General features: G+C 44.1%; 1 protein-coding gene across 1 annotated transcript in view; it reads right to left on the reverse strand.

Moving 5' to 3' along the window:
- Positions 1-12,834, reverse strand: part of CDH4 (cadherin 4) — a 414,578-nt gene extending 401,744 nt beyond the window's left edge. Inside the window, exons 1-2 of the mRNA XM_062505318.1 lie at positions 12,760-12,834; positions 10,670-10,781 (exon numbers count right to left, since the gene is read on the reverse strand). Of these exons, the coding sequence (XP_062361302.1) occupies positions 10,670-10,781; positions 12,760-12,834 (187 nt within the window). The remainder of the gene's footprint in view (positions 1-10,669; positions 10,782-12,759) is intronic.
- Between the last annotated feature and the right edge of the window lie 5,178 nt (positions 12,835-18,012).

Raw genomic sequence — 18,012 nt, forward strand, 5'->3', positions numbered from 1 at the left:
CAAACATTTTTGATAGTTGCAATCCTTGAATATTTCATCACTTCAAATCTTGCTTTGACCTACAGTTTCTCCTTCATCCTATCAACCATACACATTTTTCTTCATTCTTAACCTGTCCCTTCTGACCACAGGCAAAGGAAAAATCCAAATACGAAAAACTTTTTTTTTTCATAATGCCATTTACCTACATTGCTTTATCCTCTACAGAGGACCAAAAGGAAGCACTGAATCAATTGAAAAATTCTCAGAAGCCCATAAAAAGGTAAGTAAGTGGAAGTTCATTTTCAAAATAATTCAGGCACAAAATAAAAATATTTAAGTTTATGGAGATGAGAAAAACAGTTGCCTTTCATGTGTAATTGTGTAAACCTGTTTCGAAGGGAGCAAAGCAACCAGCCAGCAACATGAGTCTCCTAAAGGACAAGCAGCAGGGCACACACACACACAGGGTCTGAAACAATGACTTTTTCTGCCTCCCCAGGGAAGGATTTTCACTGGGAGCAAAATAGTGGAAATTCTCTAGCCCAGCTCTTTTTCCCCTCAAAACTGAAATGCTCCAGAAGATTTCAGCAGTCTTTTCCTCCAGCACAGGGAGCAGCAGGCATCTGCCTTTCTTCAGTTACCAAAACACACAGGCATTGATGGGCAAAATTAAACAAGAGACACTAAACAGTAAAATATTTAAGTGTGGGCTAGGCCTCCTAAAAAGCTCTGTGAATAATACAGATCTATAAAAACAGGCAGAGCAACACCCAGCTGGTTTGTGTAGGGTGAACACCTTGCTTTCCTCACCTTCCAAGGTGAGCTGGGAAATGGGAACACAGCAAAGGTGGAAATCCTCAGCCAGGGGCGGAAAGAGATAATCCCAGAGTCCAAACTGCACATCCAGGTACAGCACTGCTTCAGCTTTAATTCAATCCTGTTCTTTCAGATCACGTTGGGATTAGTAACAGCTGTCAAAAATGTCTTTCAAGGAGCAGACTTCCAGCATCCTGAGGAAAGCCAACCTGAACACTTTGTCCTGTAGACTGGACACACCTCAGGTCCAGCAGCTGAGCTGAGGCATTTACACATCCCAGCGGGCAGAGAATTCCAGCACTCCTTCCCCTCCAACAGCAACAGCATTTCACTGAATTCCGTGAACCTAGCCTAGGCTTTTAACCTGGAATGTCTCTAGATGGTGAAAATTCAAAGGTCCCAATGTTTGTCATTCCCATAAAAGTCAGGAAAAGTACTGACAACTGAAGTCATTTGGAATTACATTTGTACAGATGCCAATGGACAACATCAAGATATTAAAGGCTCTGTTCACCACGCCACCATTCCAATTTTAGTTATTAAAATAACTTTACCCAGAGCATGTTTTAATGGTGCATGGTCAGAGCAGAAAGCCCTATCACATGGGCTCTGCCACAGCCTGTTTTGAACTGGGTTTGCTCAATCCTTTATTAACAGAACAGATAAAGGAATGCAGCATATGCTTGTTACATCTGCAAAGCATACACAAGCAGAATGCAACTGCAACCCTGTTGGATGTAGAGATCAGAATTCAAAACAATCCAAAGCACACAGATAAGGCTGATGATAAAACAAAAATAAGATGCAATTCAACAGAAGAGGAGCAAGGTAACACAATTCAGCAGGATTAATCAACTACACATATAGAAAATGACTGGGTAGGTAGCAGTTCATCAAAAAAAACGATGTGGGAGGTTATATGGATCACAAGCTGAACATGAGTCAACAGTATCATACTGCTAAGAAAAAAAGCAATCATCACATTAGATAAATCAAGTGGAGTATTGCCTGCAAAACAGGCAAAGTAATATTCCCTGTCTGCTCAGCACTGTGAGACTTGGCTGGCAGCATCCCATCAACCTGGAGTATCCTGTTAGTAACAAAGACAAGGGCTCAGAGAAGGGAGCCAAGCATGACACACACAAGGCAACAAATGAGAGGTTCAGCCTAAAGAATCTGAAAAAAAATATTTTTGACTGTGTTGGGGAGAGAAAAAAAAAAAAATCAGCAACTGTTTTGTGTGTCCATGACAAACAGGTTTAAACTGCATCAAGAGAGCTCCACTGAAACTCAGAGGAAGGAAAGGGAAGCAATGTAATAGATTGCTTTTGGTCCCCACCAATGGATCTTCAAGCCTCAATCTTCAGGGACAAACCTGTTCCAAAGGAGCTGCTCATGCCCTGGGGAAGGAGTGTGCACAAGAAATCCTCCTGAGCTCCTCCAGCCTGGGATCTGAGCCCAGGAAACACCAACACACAGGTCCAGGAGACACCACAAACGGCTCTTGGTGAAATCCCTGAAACTCATTGACACAACTGAGGAACTTACACAGAGTTAACAGTTCATCCCCACTGACAGTATCAGGAACAAAAAGGTTATTAAATTTCTTAAAATTTATTGAATTTTTTAAACTAGTCCTGACTTTCACTTTATCATCTACAGCAATTTCTTTATTTTCCACCATCTTCCCAAGCTTTCCTATACCACTAATTCTAATATGCTTTTCTTGCTACATGGTGAAGTAACAGGCATTTGTTTCACTGACCTGCCTTTTATGATTCTCTAGACATGAACTGACAGAAAGTTGATAGATACATAGCTCTGTATAGAAAAATTCTTGTAATCTTGACTATTTATCTTCAGATAATTGCTACATTCGTAATTATTTTAAAGACAATTTCCTTTAATAAGGATTGGAATTACTACGAGACAAACTCATTGTAACAAAATTTTAGACCAAAAGTAATTTTTCTGACTAACCTCTGAACTGCTAGGAAATCGTGATTTATAATAGGCATAGTAATAGCCTTTAATGACTGCAGTGCTTCTGGGTATCAATGAAAACAGACTGGCTCATTTCAAAGGAGAAAGGGCATCTATTTTACTTTCTTCTCCTTCATGGGTGGCCCATACATATCTTCAGGGTCCTTGGAGGAGCTTCCAACACCCCCACTGTGCATTGCACACAGTGGCTGCCATTACCACACTGGTGTTAATGGGCTGCAGCTGATGTGACCCCAAGCAGCACAACTGAGCTCCTGCCACTGGCTCTGCTACAGAACGCTGGCAAGTGGGGAGGAACAGCAGCAGTAATTAAAAAAAAAAAAAAAAAAAAAAACAAAAATTAGTATTTTGTCTTGGAAGGGAACAGGAAACGGGAATGTGGATGCTGCAGCCTGGGGTCACGAGGCAGCGAGCACAGCTCAGTGTTCCCAATGACAGTGCAGCCCATATGCCAGAGCATTTGCCACTTCCCATTCCCTCTGTGAGACTGCATCCAAAATTAATAAATAAATTAGGGATAATGAATATAAACAAGAAAAATCGCAAGCTTGTGGCAAAAAGAGCTCTTGTTCAGCCCAAGCATTTTTCATGTCGCAGAAAACTTGCTTAGGAAACAAACATCCTCCTGAAAGGAGTGGAGTAGCTGGTTGTAAGACAAATATTTTGGGTTAAACGAACTCCACATGTTCTCTTTTGTTCTACTAAAAATAAAGAGGAACCTGAGTGCTTTTTCAATGTAAGTGTAACATTTCCTTCTGCCAGGAGACAAACTACACCTAGGTTAAGTCTGGACATTAATGGAAGCAAACAGCTGAATGCTGGTCCCTGGTGTTTCAATTATTCCCTCTTTAGAGGTTGTGCTTCCAAGAAATTAAAGAAACACAATTTCCCAGTAAAGATCATGTTTTGCAGGCTGTTGCAATGTTTTTCTTTAAAGCTGTGGGATTTGTATTTGAAGAAAAGCTGAGTTCACCCCTCTGTCTTTTCATCTGTTCCCAGGGTCAGAGCCCAGTGGAGGCTGCAGAGCTGCTTGCACTGCTCAGCACAGGGACAGCCTAAGCAGGCTCCAGGACCATGTCCAGGTGGGTTCCATGTATCTCCAAGAACAGAGAGTTCAGGGCCTCTCTGAGAAACCTCCTCCAGTGTCTGACAACCCTCACGGTGGAAGTTTCCCCCCACATTTAAGTGCAGTGTACTGTATTTTAGCATTAGCACCCGTTTTCTTCTGTCCCTCCTCTGTGCACCTCATCTCTACACACTCTCAAAAGGAATTCATACACAATTATAAAGTCTTCTCTTCTCCAGGCTAAACAATCCTAGCACTCTCAGCCTCTCCTTTCAGAAATACTAATAAATAAATATCAAAACAAAGTATCTAAACAATTATAGCATGGCTTCCTGAGCAGTAAGAAAACCCTGCCATGGCAGGGCTGGCCAAGGACACTTCTGGGTTTCACCTGGAAAAGCAACCCTGGGGTTCATGTAGGCATCAAAAGGAAAAGAGAATGTGAAGCCAAATCCTCTTCAGAATCTTTGGCCAGGGCACAGAAGGTGTACATAGACAAAAAGGGATACAGATCGATTCCATCGAGCCTGCAGAGGCTCCTCCTGCAGTGCTGCACCTCGGGATCCTGGGGAAACCTGTCAGGAATCACAGCCACAGGCTCATCCCAACACCCCTGCCAAACCACTCAAAGCTGCAGCTCCCAGAGGCAAGGACTGGGCTTTGCTTTTCCAACTTCACTTTCTGGTCTTAGTTCTTACTATTTCCATTTGCCTGAAAATAAAAAATTCCACTTGATAATACAGTGATGGCCCTAATTCTGAATATACCAGTAACCTCAAATCAAACAAACTCCCTTCTTTCCCTGTTATTCAAATTCATTCTGTGAGAAACATTAAGCAGCAGATTTCCAATGAAATCCCATCCTCTGTAGTTTTAATCTCTTCTTGCCCTTCAAATAAGACTTTTAAGTATTATCTATATTGCTAAAATATTCTATGAGTTGTGCACATGGCCCATGCTGCTGTGGAACCAAGTACTTCCCCAGCTTGAGTTTGCAATGAAATAAGTTCCCTCTAAAAAAAATACGAGACTCATTTCCAGGGTAGAAATTAAGGCAGAAGGAGACCTGCACATAAATATCAATGAAATTCGGCAATGAGAACTGGCATTAGGTCAATGAAAATTAGGCAAGAAAATATTTCACTGCTAGAATAAATAAGTTTCAATTGCCACACACAAAACCGACAATTTTCAGAATGCTTTCAGCATCTGCTCTGTGAGATCAGAGCTCATGAGCTCTGTCAGTGAGAGTCAATTCCTGTACAAAGAACTGACTTTAAAATTAACATTTTCCAACCTTAAAAGACCTAAAATGATCAGCTTAGTGTTAAAAACAACAGGTATTTTCACAATAAATAACTAATTGATACTGTTCCAGACACAGCTTATTTCCTAAAAGCCTAAGCATAAATAAAGAAATTAATAAATTATTCAACAGAAATTGTTGTTTCATCTTCTTCCTTAATACCTATTTAGAATGCCTAATTCAAAGCAGCACAATTCTCTAACAGACAAATCCCTAAAAATAAAAAAAAAAAAAAAAAAGAGAGAAGCTTCAAGTCTGTTGTTGGAGAAGCAGATTTATTCAGATAAAAATCAGTTAACTCCCCAGAATGTAGAAAAATGTAATTTTGCTTGGGTTTGAGGAGTTTGGTTCAAAGCTGTGAACTAGAAAGCAATATATACAGTTATTAAACAGTGTAAGGGGATTAACTCTACAGAGTGTTATTGACTACTCCAGTCTCATTAACTGCAATTTTATTTAGATAAAAATGTCATCTAAAACATCATTTTTGTGTCAGAAGTTAGATCTGAAGAACAACATTAAAAATACATAGGCATCAGCAGTTCCCTGATCTGCAGCAACTCTTTCTGGGATGTCCCCTGGAACTCAGCATGGAAATTATGGTTTTGATTTCCAACATGCCCATCACGAGAAACTGCTTTTAAAAGAAGTTGTTCTGTGAAATGTGAGAAGTGTTTTCTGAGAGGCAGCTTCACTGGAGCTTGTACAAGCTGAACAGAGAGAGCTGGTGCCTGTCTGCCTCTCCTTCCCCCAAGAAAGGAATGAAGAAAGGTGAGGATGAGAGTTCTGGGTTCCCAGTGGATGTTCCCCTACTTCCAGATTTTATTAGGGAACTGTAAAGCTAATTATGTGCACAGTAACTTCAGTAAATGCTTCCCATGCAGAATCACAGACAATAAAATAATGAAAACATGAATGAAAAAGCCTCTCTGTTTTTTTTCAACTCTGAGAAGCTTGAAGGAAGCATGGGAGTTGCTATTCCAGGAGGCTGCAGCAGAGCTGCTGCAAGAACTGAACAACCCTAAGAGGTGCTCAACGACCTCACCGAACACCAGAGCAAATCCCAACACTCCTCAGGCTCTTCCCTTTCCAAAAGCAGGAGCAGGACACACCAGAGGAAGACACGAGGCTGGGGGCAGGGGAGCCTCAGACATCCACACCCAACTCTGCACACCCTGACCTGCCTGAGGAACCAAGCTCCTGCCAAAACTGACAGCAGATGGGGACCTGGGTGTTTTCTGGGCTCCAAACCCAGGAGAACTGAGAAGCCTACACCATCTACAGTATTCTCCACTATCCCAGGGAAACTGTGGATGTTGGGGTTCTTTGTTCTAGGCAGTCAATGCTTTCTAAACAGTACTCACAGCCTTCCTAAGTTGTAATATTGGATGTGGTGAGGGCTAAAAAGGATGGAGGGCTTGAAATCTAAGTGGTGAGAACAAAAAGCTTTTGACCATAAAGAATGTTCTACCTCTAAAAACTTAGAAGAGATGCTTTCCATAGTGAATTCTTAGTAAAAAAAAGGAAAAGGTATTCCATAAAGCTTTTATGTATTTTGTTTTTAACCAAGAATCACGCTAGCAAAAAAATCCTAGAACGGAAGCAATTACATTTTTATGTGTTTGCATGAGCTTGGCTACCATTGGTTTCATACATTTGCTCAGAGCAGAACATGCTGGCAGAGTTTATTCATCCCTCCATATGAAAATAAAGTGTGCTGCCACACTCTTGTCCCCAAAAGTGGCTGTCCACACAAGGCAAGGTCCCCTGCTCGGGGTGGGCAAAGAAACATGAATCACTGCAGATGAAGGGATGCACAGAAAACACCAAAAAGTGGCTGCACATGCCATCTGCTTGTGCTGTCTGCTGTGACTTGTTTTGTTTAGGTGTGTTTGAGAGGTGCTGCAGCCATGGTGGGGCCACACTGGAGAAATGATGTGTTCAACAACCTGATGTCATTCCACCACTGCCAGTCCCCACAGCCTCACAGCATGCCAATTAAGCCTCAACTTACAACTTGGAAATGTCTTTTTTTATTCATTATCTTTAAAAAGCACTACAAAAACCATCAAAATGGCATAAAGCCAATAGCAAGAGTATCTTACTGCACACACTTTCAACATCCTACTCCTTCTTTCCCTCCTTCCCCGAGAGGCTGCTGGTCTTCATCACTCCCAAACACTGAGTTCACATCAGGAATCAGATCCTCTGGGACACTGCTGAGCTGCTTCAGTGCAGCCCCGCTTGTCCCTGCTCCCCACCCCTCAGGACCAATGTTCTCAACACGTGAACATGAATAATTAACAGAGAGGAAAAGATGCCCGTGCCACAATCGTCCTCTGCCATACTGCAGACATGGAGATCTTTCCCTTAGGCTAAAGAAGAAAATACTTAACGAAGCTGTCTTAAACATTATCACGCATCAGTGATCAAGACTAAGTATATTATCCTGCAAACAAAAACAAAGACAAAAAAGTGTAACATTACACCCCGGTAGCTTTCATTAAGAGATGCAGTGATGGCATTTCTGAGGTATGCACTGGCTCCACAAATCACCTCAACTACCACCCCATCACCAGGCCACAGTGTTGGCAGTCATGTGCAGTGTGTGGTATTTGTGGCACTACTGGGGAAAACTATTTTAAGTCTAATTAACATGAAATTTTTTAGAATGCAGATGCTTTTCATTTATACATAAAACAAAATGCCGTGACATTTCTCCCATCCATTTATCATAAACAAGTTAATTACTGTGTAACAAATAGCTCCTGCTAGAATCTGTATGTTTTGAGCATGTTAGAGAGCTGACTCAGGCAAATAAGATGAACCACAAAGTAGCAGCTAATAGCTTACGGCACACTTATAATAAAACAATGACTCTGTAAAAGCTCTTGTTGTCAAATTAAGGCTAAGCTATTTCCATTGGAATAAACCAATTATAAGCAGTCATTATCTGTTTAACTTGATTCAAACCTAGAATACTATCAACACTTTCATTTTGATGCATTCATAACAGTGCATACATTTGAGAGCTGGGTATCGCAAAACTTAAAAGGGAAATGCTAGATTTATTTATTGCCACACAGCTCATCCCAAACCACGGAACATCCAAACTTCCCCACGGTGTGGAGGAATTTCACCACCATGCTGAGGTCTGCACGCTCCCTGATTCCTGATGGAAAAACCTTTAGGGATAAACTGTCCCAGGACTGCCTGCCTCTCCTTCCTGAGGACAAGGTGAGCATAAAAACCTCATGTTTGCTCTGTGAAATCCCCTGAGAGCCATCCAAGCTACAGACACGCTTTTTCCACCCCCCAGATTCCATGAAAGCACTGACAGGTGAATTTCTGCCTCCTTTTTTTTTTTTTTTAAATTCAGGCAAACAGTCCCATTTGGCCAGCAGATGAATTACTGAATGCTGATGAATAAGATGGTGGTAGCTGGCAGCAGAGCTCTGCGTGGTAAGATGGTGTGAAATAGTACATATGTCAATCTATCAAACATGATAATGTAAGCAATCTGAACCCATTTTTGGTCTGAACTATTGTACAATACTTCACCCAGATGGAAGAAAGAGATAAACATTTTATGCTTCAGACACATCAAGTGCTAGGAAGTAAAATTAAACCTAAACTGGAGAACTACCAATTTTACATGCTACAGTATATATAAAGAACAACACGAGCATGAAGAATTTTCTTGCCCATTATTGTATAAATTAATTAGATATATTTGCTTCCTATGATAAACAACAGCATGTATTTGAGTGTAGATTAAAAGGTGCAAAAATGATAGTTGAGTTATTAGCAAACACAGCACTTGCACTTTTTGTTCTTCCTCCTTTTGTTGAGAAAATGCTTTTAAATCATGGAGCAATGTTATCAGGACATGAATCTTACAAGTGGGGCATGGATACATAACGTCCCCAGGGTGAGTATGGTCCTAAATCAGAGGCAGGACTGCCATGACTAATGTAAAACTACAACTGGTCCCTAAAGGATAAAATCAAATAGAAATTTATTTTCATTCAAATCAACTTGACAGCCTGTGTAAATATAATTTCATATTTAAAAAGTGTCAGAAATGAAATGACAGCCACTGTGCTGTTCTGGAAGTCACAGCCACTAATGTCTCTGAACAGACCCTTCTGCTCCATCCCTGTTGTCCACCTCCATAAACACAGCACAATTTATCAAGCACTAAACTGCAAAAAAAAACACCCTTCTGAGCAAATATATTTACAATATGGCTTTCTACAGTACTCAGAGAACATTTTTTATCAAACAATTTGCAAAGCTAAAAGAGCATGAAATCTACTCAGTTTCCAGACTGACCTGCAAAGCCGCCTTCACATTTGGGAAAAATTGCTACACAGTGTGTAAACTATTGGTATTTGGTCTCTTTAGGATTGCATAATCTTGAGCTTGTCCATCTAAATTCCCTCTCTGGTTACCCTTCAAACTAAAAATAAGCTCCCCAAGGTCTACTAATTAATGCCAAGCCAGTCAAGAGAGTTCCTGAACAGCAACACTAAGACAACTGGGCACAGAAACAAAAGTGATTGCCAGCTCATGCAGAGCAAAAGTGTCCAGTCCTGGATTCTGCTGAAGCCAGAGAGAACACTGACAACTCTCCCTCTCTTCTGAGAAAAATCAAAGTAGCAGAGCAGGTGCTTGCTCTGGAGGAAGACAGAAATCCCAGCCTTCTGGCAGACAGACATGCATGTGAGCAAAATGTACTCAGGGAAACACTGCAAAGGGTTTATCAAGCCTTGAGTAGAGCACCAAGTCCTGATGTGCCCCCCAGCTTCCTGGGGTTCTGGGGGGGTGGATTCTGATCTTCAAAATTTCTCTTGGAATATTTTTCTGTGTCATGCAAATATAAAGTTTAATTATTTTTAATTTGAAAAGGAGACAGATCAATACACAGGATAATCTACTGTTATTTGGATTACGACGACATCTTAGAGTTTACAATCACAAAAGTGGTTATAATCCTGCAATTACTATAAAGCTAATTGGTAGTTTCTTTTTGCCTGTGTTTTCATGTTGTCAGTGGGGCAGTAATGAAAATGAATGCCACATTTGTGAACAGAATGTCTGTAGGCTTGTTTACCACATTTCCAACAACAACGTCTGCTTTATCATCCATTTCAAAGCAGAGATAATTTAGGGATCTTTGAATTTCATACATAAAAATACTTTCTAAAATATCAGACGCAGAGTTCCTCCAGACAGGGTGGGAGTGGGAAACAAGAGTGAAGTGATGACCTCGCACAGTGTAACAAACAATGCACCTGAAACAGACAGCACACGGACTTGGAATGATTCATCTGTATTCAAAACTGTGCTCAGGTAAATCACTTAGTGTTTCATCCTCCTACAAACATAATTCTGCAGACAATTTCACCATCAAAGCCAGCATCTTTAAGCCTCCTTTCACCTCCTGAAAATACAGTTACTGCAGAAGCTATTAAGCTTTTTATTCCGCTTACCTTTGAGTAACTTCTGCCCTTCCATGATGTTCTGGGAGATGAACGCTGTGTAGTCTTGTTCTGAGAAGCCAGGCTTGCATGTGGGTCTAACTGTAAGATCCCCATTGTGTGCCTGCAAAAACAAAACAAGGAAAATGCACACCGTTACTTTTGTCATTTGGGAAAACGTTTTGCACCCAGTGATGAAGTGTTTAGGCATGAGCAAATCTGAACAGTGAAGCAGTGTGCAAGTAGAAGTTGCTTGTGTTAGAGTGCCTATCTGTTGGAGCGGATCCATACTGTAGCTGCAAAAAATAAAATGGGCCAGCAATAGTTGCCTGACTACAAGAGAGCATTGTTTGTAGGAAGGCTGGAATACTGGGCACTGTCAGAAGAGGGGAGGAAACAAAGAGCAGCAATTCATCAAGGCGCTGTGCTCGAACCGGAGACACGCAAAGGCCTGATGTTGCAACACCCAAACCACCGAGATTCGCTACTGAGAAACTGGGCAGACCATGGAAAGGGGAGAAACACAGGAGCCTGTGACCAGGTGAGGACACCCTTCCTTTCTCTTCACCCTTGCAGCGCATCCCAGGCTCTGCCTGCTGCTGGGCTGGGACCCTCCAGGCTCTGCTCTCGTCCTGGCAGTGGGAAGGGATGGAGGGGATCCCAATTAGAAACGTAACAATGCACGGAATCGGGCGCAAAGTGCCAGCACCCGGAGGGAAGCAGCCAACGAGACACTCGGCTGCACTTTTGGACCGAGCAGAGGATCCGGCCCCCGGGACAGGGACAGGGCAGCGCAGGCTCCTTGGGATTCCCTGGCAGGGAAGGTCCCAGACCCCAGCTCCAAAGGAACTCGCTGACAGCACACAACCCCGTGATTTATGCCTAGCGAGTGCCAGGTGATTTACGCACTAACAAGTGCTGGTGGCAGGGGATTTCCAACGCGCCCGGGCTGTCGGCAGAGCCAGCCAGAGCATCGCTTAGCGATGCTGGCGGCACCTCCGCCGCCTCCAGACCCGGCAGCGCCGGCTGAAGCCGGGGACCGGGAGCGGCGCTTCCCCGGCAAAGTGCGATCCAGGCGGGCACTGCCTCCCCGGGGGCAGCATCACAGCCCCCCGGGCCCCCGAACACCGCCACACACAGACCGCGCTGCATTAGAGACACAGAAGGGAAGACGAGAGAACGGTCCTTTCGGATGAGCTTAGTAAGCAGAACACAAGCCAATGTACTCGGCTTCAAATCACGCTCGGGAGACGGATGCCAGCTACTGCATGGGAAGCGCAAGGAAGCGGCGGCTCTGCTGGACTCTGACCGCGGCTGGCAAGATGTTGCCGTTTAGGAAACATTTCAGAGGGTCTCACCGAGCATAGCCGGCTCTGAATCTGAAATCACCCCATTATTAGAGCGGTGCTCGCTAGGAGAGAGCGCATCGGGGCTATCCCTGAGCACCCACCAGCCTCCACAAGGCTCGGGACATCCTCACGGATTCAACTTGGCACCGAGGGATTGAGGCAGAAAAATAAGCGGCTCTTGTTCTCGCAGCCAGCCCGGCCCGAAACCCAGCAGCCGCCCGGCTCGCTCTGTAACACTGCAGCCGCGCGTTCAGCCGCTTGTTGATGCTCCACAGAAACCCCTCCATTTCAAGCGGCGTGGGAATAAAGCCCTAAAAATCCTAAACTTTTCAAAGCATCACGATCCGGGCCCGCTCGGTGGGTTTAGGGGATTGTGGAGATAAAAGTTAGGGGCTGCAGAGCGCGGCGCGGGCTCCGCGGGCTCGGAGCGGCTCCGCGGGCTCGGAGCGGCTCCGCGCCGGGACGCGCCTCTGCCCACCAAGTTTCTCCGGCAAGGCGCAGCGCGGAGGGAGGGGAACTTGTACCGATAAAGCGGCAGCACAAAAAAAAACAAAAACCAAAAACAAAAACGAGCAACAATTAAAAACGGCACTACTGCGATTCGATCTTAAAACGGGCGGCCAAACAGCGGAGCGGCGGGAGCTGCGCGCAGCCGCCACCGTCCTCACATCACATCCCGAGCCCGAAGTTGGAGCGGAGGAGCCGCAGCGGGGATGGCTCCTCACCCGCGTTTTCCCGGGGCGCCCCACTTACCGCCGCCGAGCCCCAGACGGGCAGGAGGAGCAGCAGCAGCAGCAGCAGCAGCCGCCGCCTCGGGCCGGCCCTCATGTCGGGAGCGGAGCGGAGCGGAGCGGAGCGAGCGGAGCCGGCCGGGTCCCGCAGCCGCTCCGGGCTGCAGGTGAAGCGCCCGCCGCGCGCCGCCGCCGGCCCCGCCCCGCGCGCGCGGGCACGCGCCGCTTAAAGGGACAGGCGCCTCCCCGCCGCGGGGGGAGCGCGAGCGCGAGGATGAAGGTGATGATGGTGTAATGAAGGTGGTGATGGTGATGATGGTGATGATGATGGTGATGGTGATGATGATGGTGATGGTGATGGTGGTGATGGTGATGGTGATGGTGATGGTGAAAGGGGTTCGGCGGCGCTGCCGCTTCCTCTCTCAACGCCCTGTCCGACCCACGGGAGCCTCGTCTGTCCGGAGAGGAAACTTGGTGTCCAAATTGCGGCGGACAGCTGGATATTCATGGGAAGGAGCCCCAGAGCAGCCAGCCAGCGCATGCCGAGGTGGTGGAGGGACATCATGGAGCCGTCAGGGTCGCATCTTCGAGTCTGGTCGGAGCGCGGTGCTGGTGGTGCCAAGGTTGTGCTTTGGTCCCCGCCGCTCACTTAAGGCTTGGATTTGAAGATCTTCCGTGCCTCTTCCAGCTCAGATTCCGTGATTCCCTGAGCATCAGGTCCAGCCATGAACCCAGCACGGCCGCTGTCACCCCCAAAACATCCCCCAGCACCAGATCCAGACACCTCTGAAATTCCACCACCTCCCTGGGCAACCAGTCCAGTGCCTGACCACCGTCACAGTGAAAATGTTTCTAATACATGGTCTCAATCTTCTCTGTCCCAGATTAAGGTCACTTTCTCTAGCTCTCTTTACATGTGCCCACAAGGGAACAAGCAGCATATCCAGGGGAAAATTAACACAGCCCTGGAAAGATGTGCTCAGTGGGAAAAAAAAAATAAAAAAAATAACATGACCAGGTGGAAACCAAGTGTATCCCATGAGGAAAAATAAGTGTGCTCTCAGGAAAGATCTGTGTCCAGGGCTTCATGAGTATTGTGAGGAGAGCAGAGGCCAGGTTGTGAGGGAAAGGTGGCATGAGGGAGTAGTAGCAAATCTAAAAAATTACATATTCAGGAGGGAAAAACTGATATACCCAGAGATGAAAAACTCAGGATAGGGTAGAGAAATGAGTAGTGCCAGGATTGCCTCCTCAGCCGTATCTGTGAACAAGTCTGAGCCTGGCCTTGCTTTTTTTTAAGAGGAAAATAGGCTTGTCAGGCCTAATCCACATCCATGTCAGTAGCAGAGGAAGCTAACTCCACTAAACTAGCAAATTTCTGGTGTAAAAATAAAGGCAGATCAACACAGGGGCAGAAAGTGAAACTTCAGTCAGTTCAACTCAGAGCACTGAAAGCAGTGGTTTCAAGCAGAGTGTGGCTCCTGCTCTTTCCTACAGCAGGACCCTGGCACCCAAATCCCAAATCCTTTTCTTCTCCAGCTCAACACCACAAGTAGGAATTCCCAGGCACGAGGGTTTTGTGCTTATAAATCCAGCAGCAATTTGCATAAAGAGATGCATATTATCTGATGTACGTGCAAAGTCAGACATTGCAGCTAAAAAAATCCGGCCATTAAACCGTTCTGTTGAATTTGCACGTTTCCCAAGGAATGAGACACATAAATCCACTGGCTGCATCTTTGCCTATTGAGTAGATTTAATAGCATTGTGTTAACACCTAGAGACATTAGCAGAGAACTGAGGCCTCATTGTATTGAGCTCTGTGGACAAGGATAATGAAAAGATTGTTCCAACCCCACCAATTTACAGTCTTAGTGGATTATGGGGTATATTTTGTTTTTAAACAAGTATTTCTGAGTTTGTTATATAACATGAAATAAATGCCATCATTGTATTGAATTTAATGTAGACCCTTTTTTGTTAAGCACTTCCACAGAGTCAGAAATCATTGAGTGACACTATCACAGCAAAAAAAAATAAATATATGTATACATATGTACATAAAATCTAAGTTTTTTTCTTTTTATCTTTATCCTAAGATCCAAAGTTTGGAGCAGATTGCTCCAGGTTTAAGGGCAGTTGCTATTTAAATAAGACTACAAGTACTCTGGAGACTACTGAGGATAATTTGGATTTGGGCAACTGCACTGTGGATTTTCTAATACCTCTGGCCAGTTATTTTGACTCTTGCTGGACTACAGCTGTTGCTGTGCAAGTGCTCGCTCTGCTTGATAACTTTGCTAATATGACAAGTTCTACAAGTATTATCAAAATAAGTCTGACACCACAACAGATTGTGAAGAAAAGGCAGAGCAGTAGTGGAAAAAAAAATAGATTTCTTCAACATGTTTACAGTTGATTTCTAATCTGATGGCAAATTGATTTTTTTCCCAAACTAGTTTGCCATCCCGCTTTTCTAAGCTGTGGTAACAAACTCAGTGCTCAAGGAACGAGGCTGCAAATGGAGCTGAATTCTCAGTTGTATTTTCAGTAGCAGTGGCCGGTGTGAAACAGCAGGTGCCTCCCAAACTGAGGTGTTTCCAGAAAGAGCAGAGGGTAATCCAGATCCACGTTCAGACAGCGGATATCTCTGGTTCATGTGTGTGGTTGCTTTCACTCTACCATTTTCCTTCAACTCTTAACACTCCAGTTAATTTCGGAAGGAATTAGAGTTTTTCTAACTCATTAGCTACTATTTGAACTACCTGCTTGTTTAGCAGCACTTCACATGAAGTGCTTATAAAATGTCTTCCTTCAGATCTTTAAGGAAAATTAAAAATATGCCATTTACATTTTTGTACCTAACGAATATTTCCCAAACTTTCAGATTACAGACCTGAGCTGGGCCTGAACATATGTTATCTGGGAAGGTTTGCTTCACTTGGAGTCTGCTGGGAGACTGGTTAGGAACTGGTGTTCTGGCACAAAAAGGAAATAGGAAGCTCCACCTTCTAATGCAGGAATGCTGCGAGATGTGGTGTTGGCGGGATGAAGAATTTGAGTGTACACACGCACAGTAAATCAACTTGTTAAACACCTCAAGAGCGAAACTGCTGATCCTAGGAGGCAACTTGCTGTACTGCACAACACCCAAGAGAATAAAAGGCTCATGGATGAGACATCTACAGAGCTGGCTGTGCCAGGATAACGAGGAGCGCAGAGCCCACGAGGGATTTTCCCCTCCTTGATGCACACATGTAATTCCTATTGACAGCAGTGGGACTTGCACATCCACACCGAGGGGACAAGAGAACCCTTAGTAGGGGAGATGAGTATTGGATGTGAGCTGTGTGACCATGGAGAGGGAGCCAGGCAGAGGGAGGTGTGATCACTGAGGGACTGTACAACATACAGTAAAATTGTCAAGCAGCCATCAAGTACGTGAAAGCATGGGAATAACAAATTAAATGGACAGGAGGTGAGAAAACAGAATCTCAAGAGACTTTTGCCTTCCTAGCTTAGGGCTGATATCTGAACTCCTTATCTGGGAAATGTTCCCGCTGGCTTAACCCGTTTAATTCTCTGACAAGTAAATATTTCGCTGAACTCGAGTAAATAGTTGTGGCCCAGATGCCAAGGATAAAATGTGGTTTTATTAAAAAGTGTGATAAACAAGAAGAAATTAAATTAAATTAATACAGTGTGCAGAACTTACTGTGGGTTTCTTCTGTATGATCTGGTGATTCTTGCTTTTCAAGTAGGAGGCAGCTGAGTGACCAGTGGTTCAGAGTCATTATTACTAATCTGGGTTTGTGTCAGAAGTAGTAACAAAGGACACAACAGGAAATAATGATGATTCTAGTTTGATAGATAATGACAAATTATCTGTTTGTGACAGCAGTTCAAAAATTAGATGAATGAGAAATACCTTCAGATTTAATATGCATTTGGGATCTTTTAAGGATGCGTAGGGAAGAGGGGATGAGATGAAACTGAACAGTGAAATGAAATGTAGATCAGAGCTATGGACAAATTAATGATCGGGTAACAAGACTTCTACCAGATTTTGAAACCAACAAAAGAAACAAAGGATGCTCCTAAGTAGGAAGACCACAAACACAGAACGAAAAAAAAAAAAAAAAACTAATGGTAAAAGCCAGAGCTTGTGTATTTAAGTAATTTTTTTAAGTAACAGCAACTGGAACTACATGAATAGTTGGACACAGCTCAACATTCTGGATTGACTATGAACTGGCTCCAGTACAAAATCTAAAGACAAAATGATGAATCACAGAGGAGAAAGTGACTTGAAGGAAGAATCCACAGGAAAAGGCTGCAGTGAACAGGAATGGGATATGCTTCAGTCCAAGCTGATTCCATCCCTGCACGTGCTCCCTGTGTGCTGGAATGGTGGGGCTGACACAGCTATCTCCCTGGTCAAACAGCTCTTTTGAAACCACATTTTCAGTCCTGCCAGCCAGGCTGCAATGCCAAGGAATTTGAACCCTCTCTCTTTCACTCTACCTACTCATCCACACATTGTGGATCCAAGGGATTCTTCTTCTGAGCTGGTCATGTGAATGGCACTGAGGAAAACACAGCTTCAGAGGCCCTGTACAAACCCTTCCTGCTCTCTTAATTACACTGACCAAGGGAGGCCAGCTCTGGTGCAGTCTGACCTCCAATTATGAGGCGCTCTGTGGTCTCCTCACTGAGCTGTGCAGGCATTAGTGGCAGCATGCCAGCAATGGCTATATTAAAATCAATTTGAAACTCCCAATTCTGTGTCTTTCTCACCTTAGGCGAGGTAACACACGTTATACTAATGCAACTCTTTGTAAAATATTGTAAAACAAAACTGACCTGTGCAAAACAATTAACAGTTCTAGTCTCTCTCTTTTTTCTTTCCTGTGGTCATTTTTTGTATTCTTGCAAAAACAAAGGAAAAAGCAGACCAAGAGGCTTAATAGATCTCTATCTTTGCAGTGGACTGCTGTTTTAAGAAGAGGTGTTAAAAAAAATGTAAAAAGCAGAAAAGCAGAATTAGGTTTGTTCTCAGAGTCACCAAGGAGAATAAACTGCAAGAGCTCCCTGACACAGCAGGCAGGCAGGCAGCTCCCAGGCTGCTCCATCAGGCAATGCTTGATATTCATGGAAACAATGAAATCTCACCAGATTTAGTACAAAAAGGAGATGAATAGGCAGTCTGTGATTTTACAAGCAGGAGGAAGGCCACAGATTCCCAGCTTCCCTAAAGCCTTCACAAACTTACTGA

The sequence above is a fragment of the Cinclus cinclus genome, chromosome 18, assembly GCF_963662255.1.
Source record: "Cinclus cinclus chromosome 18, bCinCin1.1, whole genome shotgun sequence".
NCBI classification, from domain to species: Eukaryota; Metazoa; Chordata; class Aves; order Passeriformes; family Cinclidae; genus Cinclus; species Cinclus cinclus.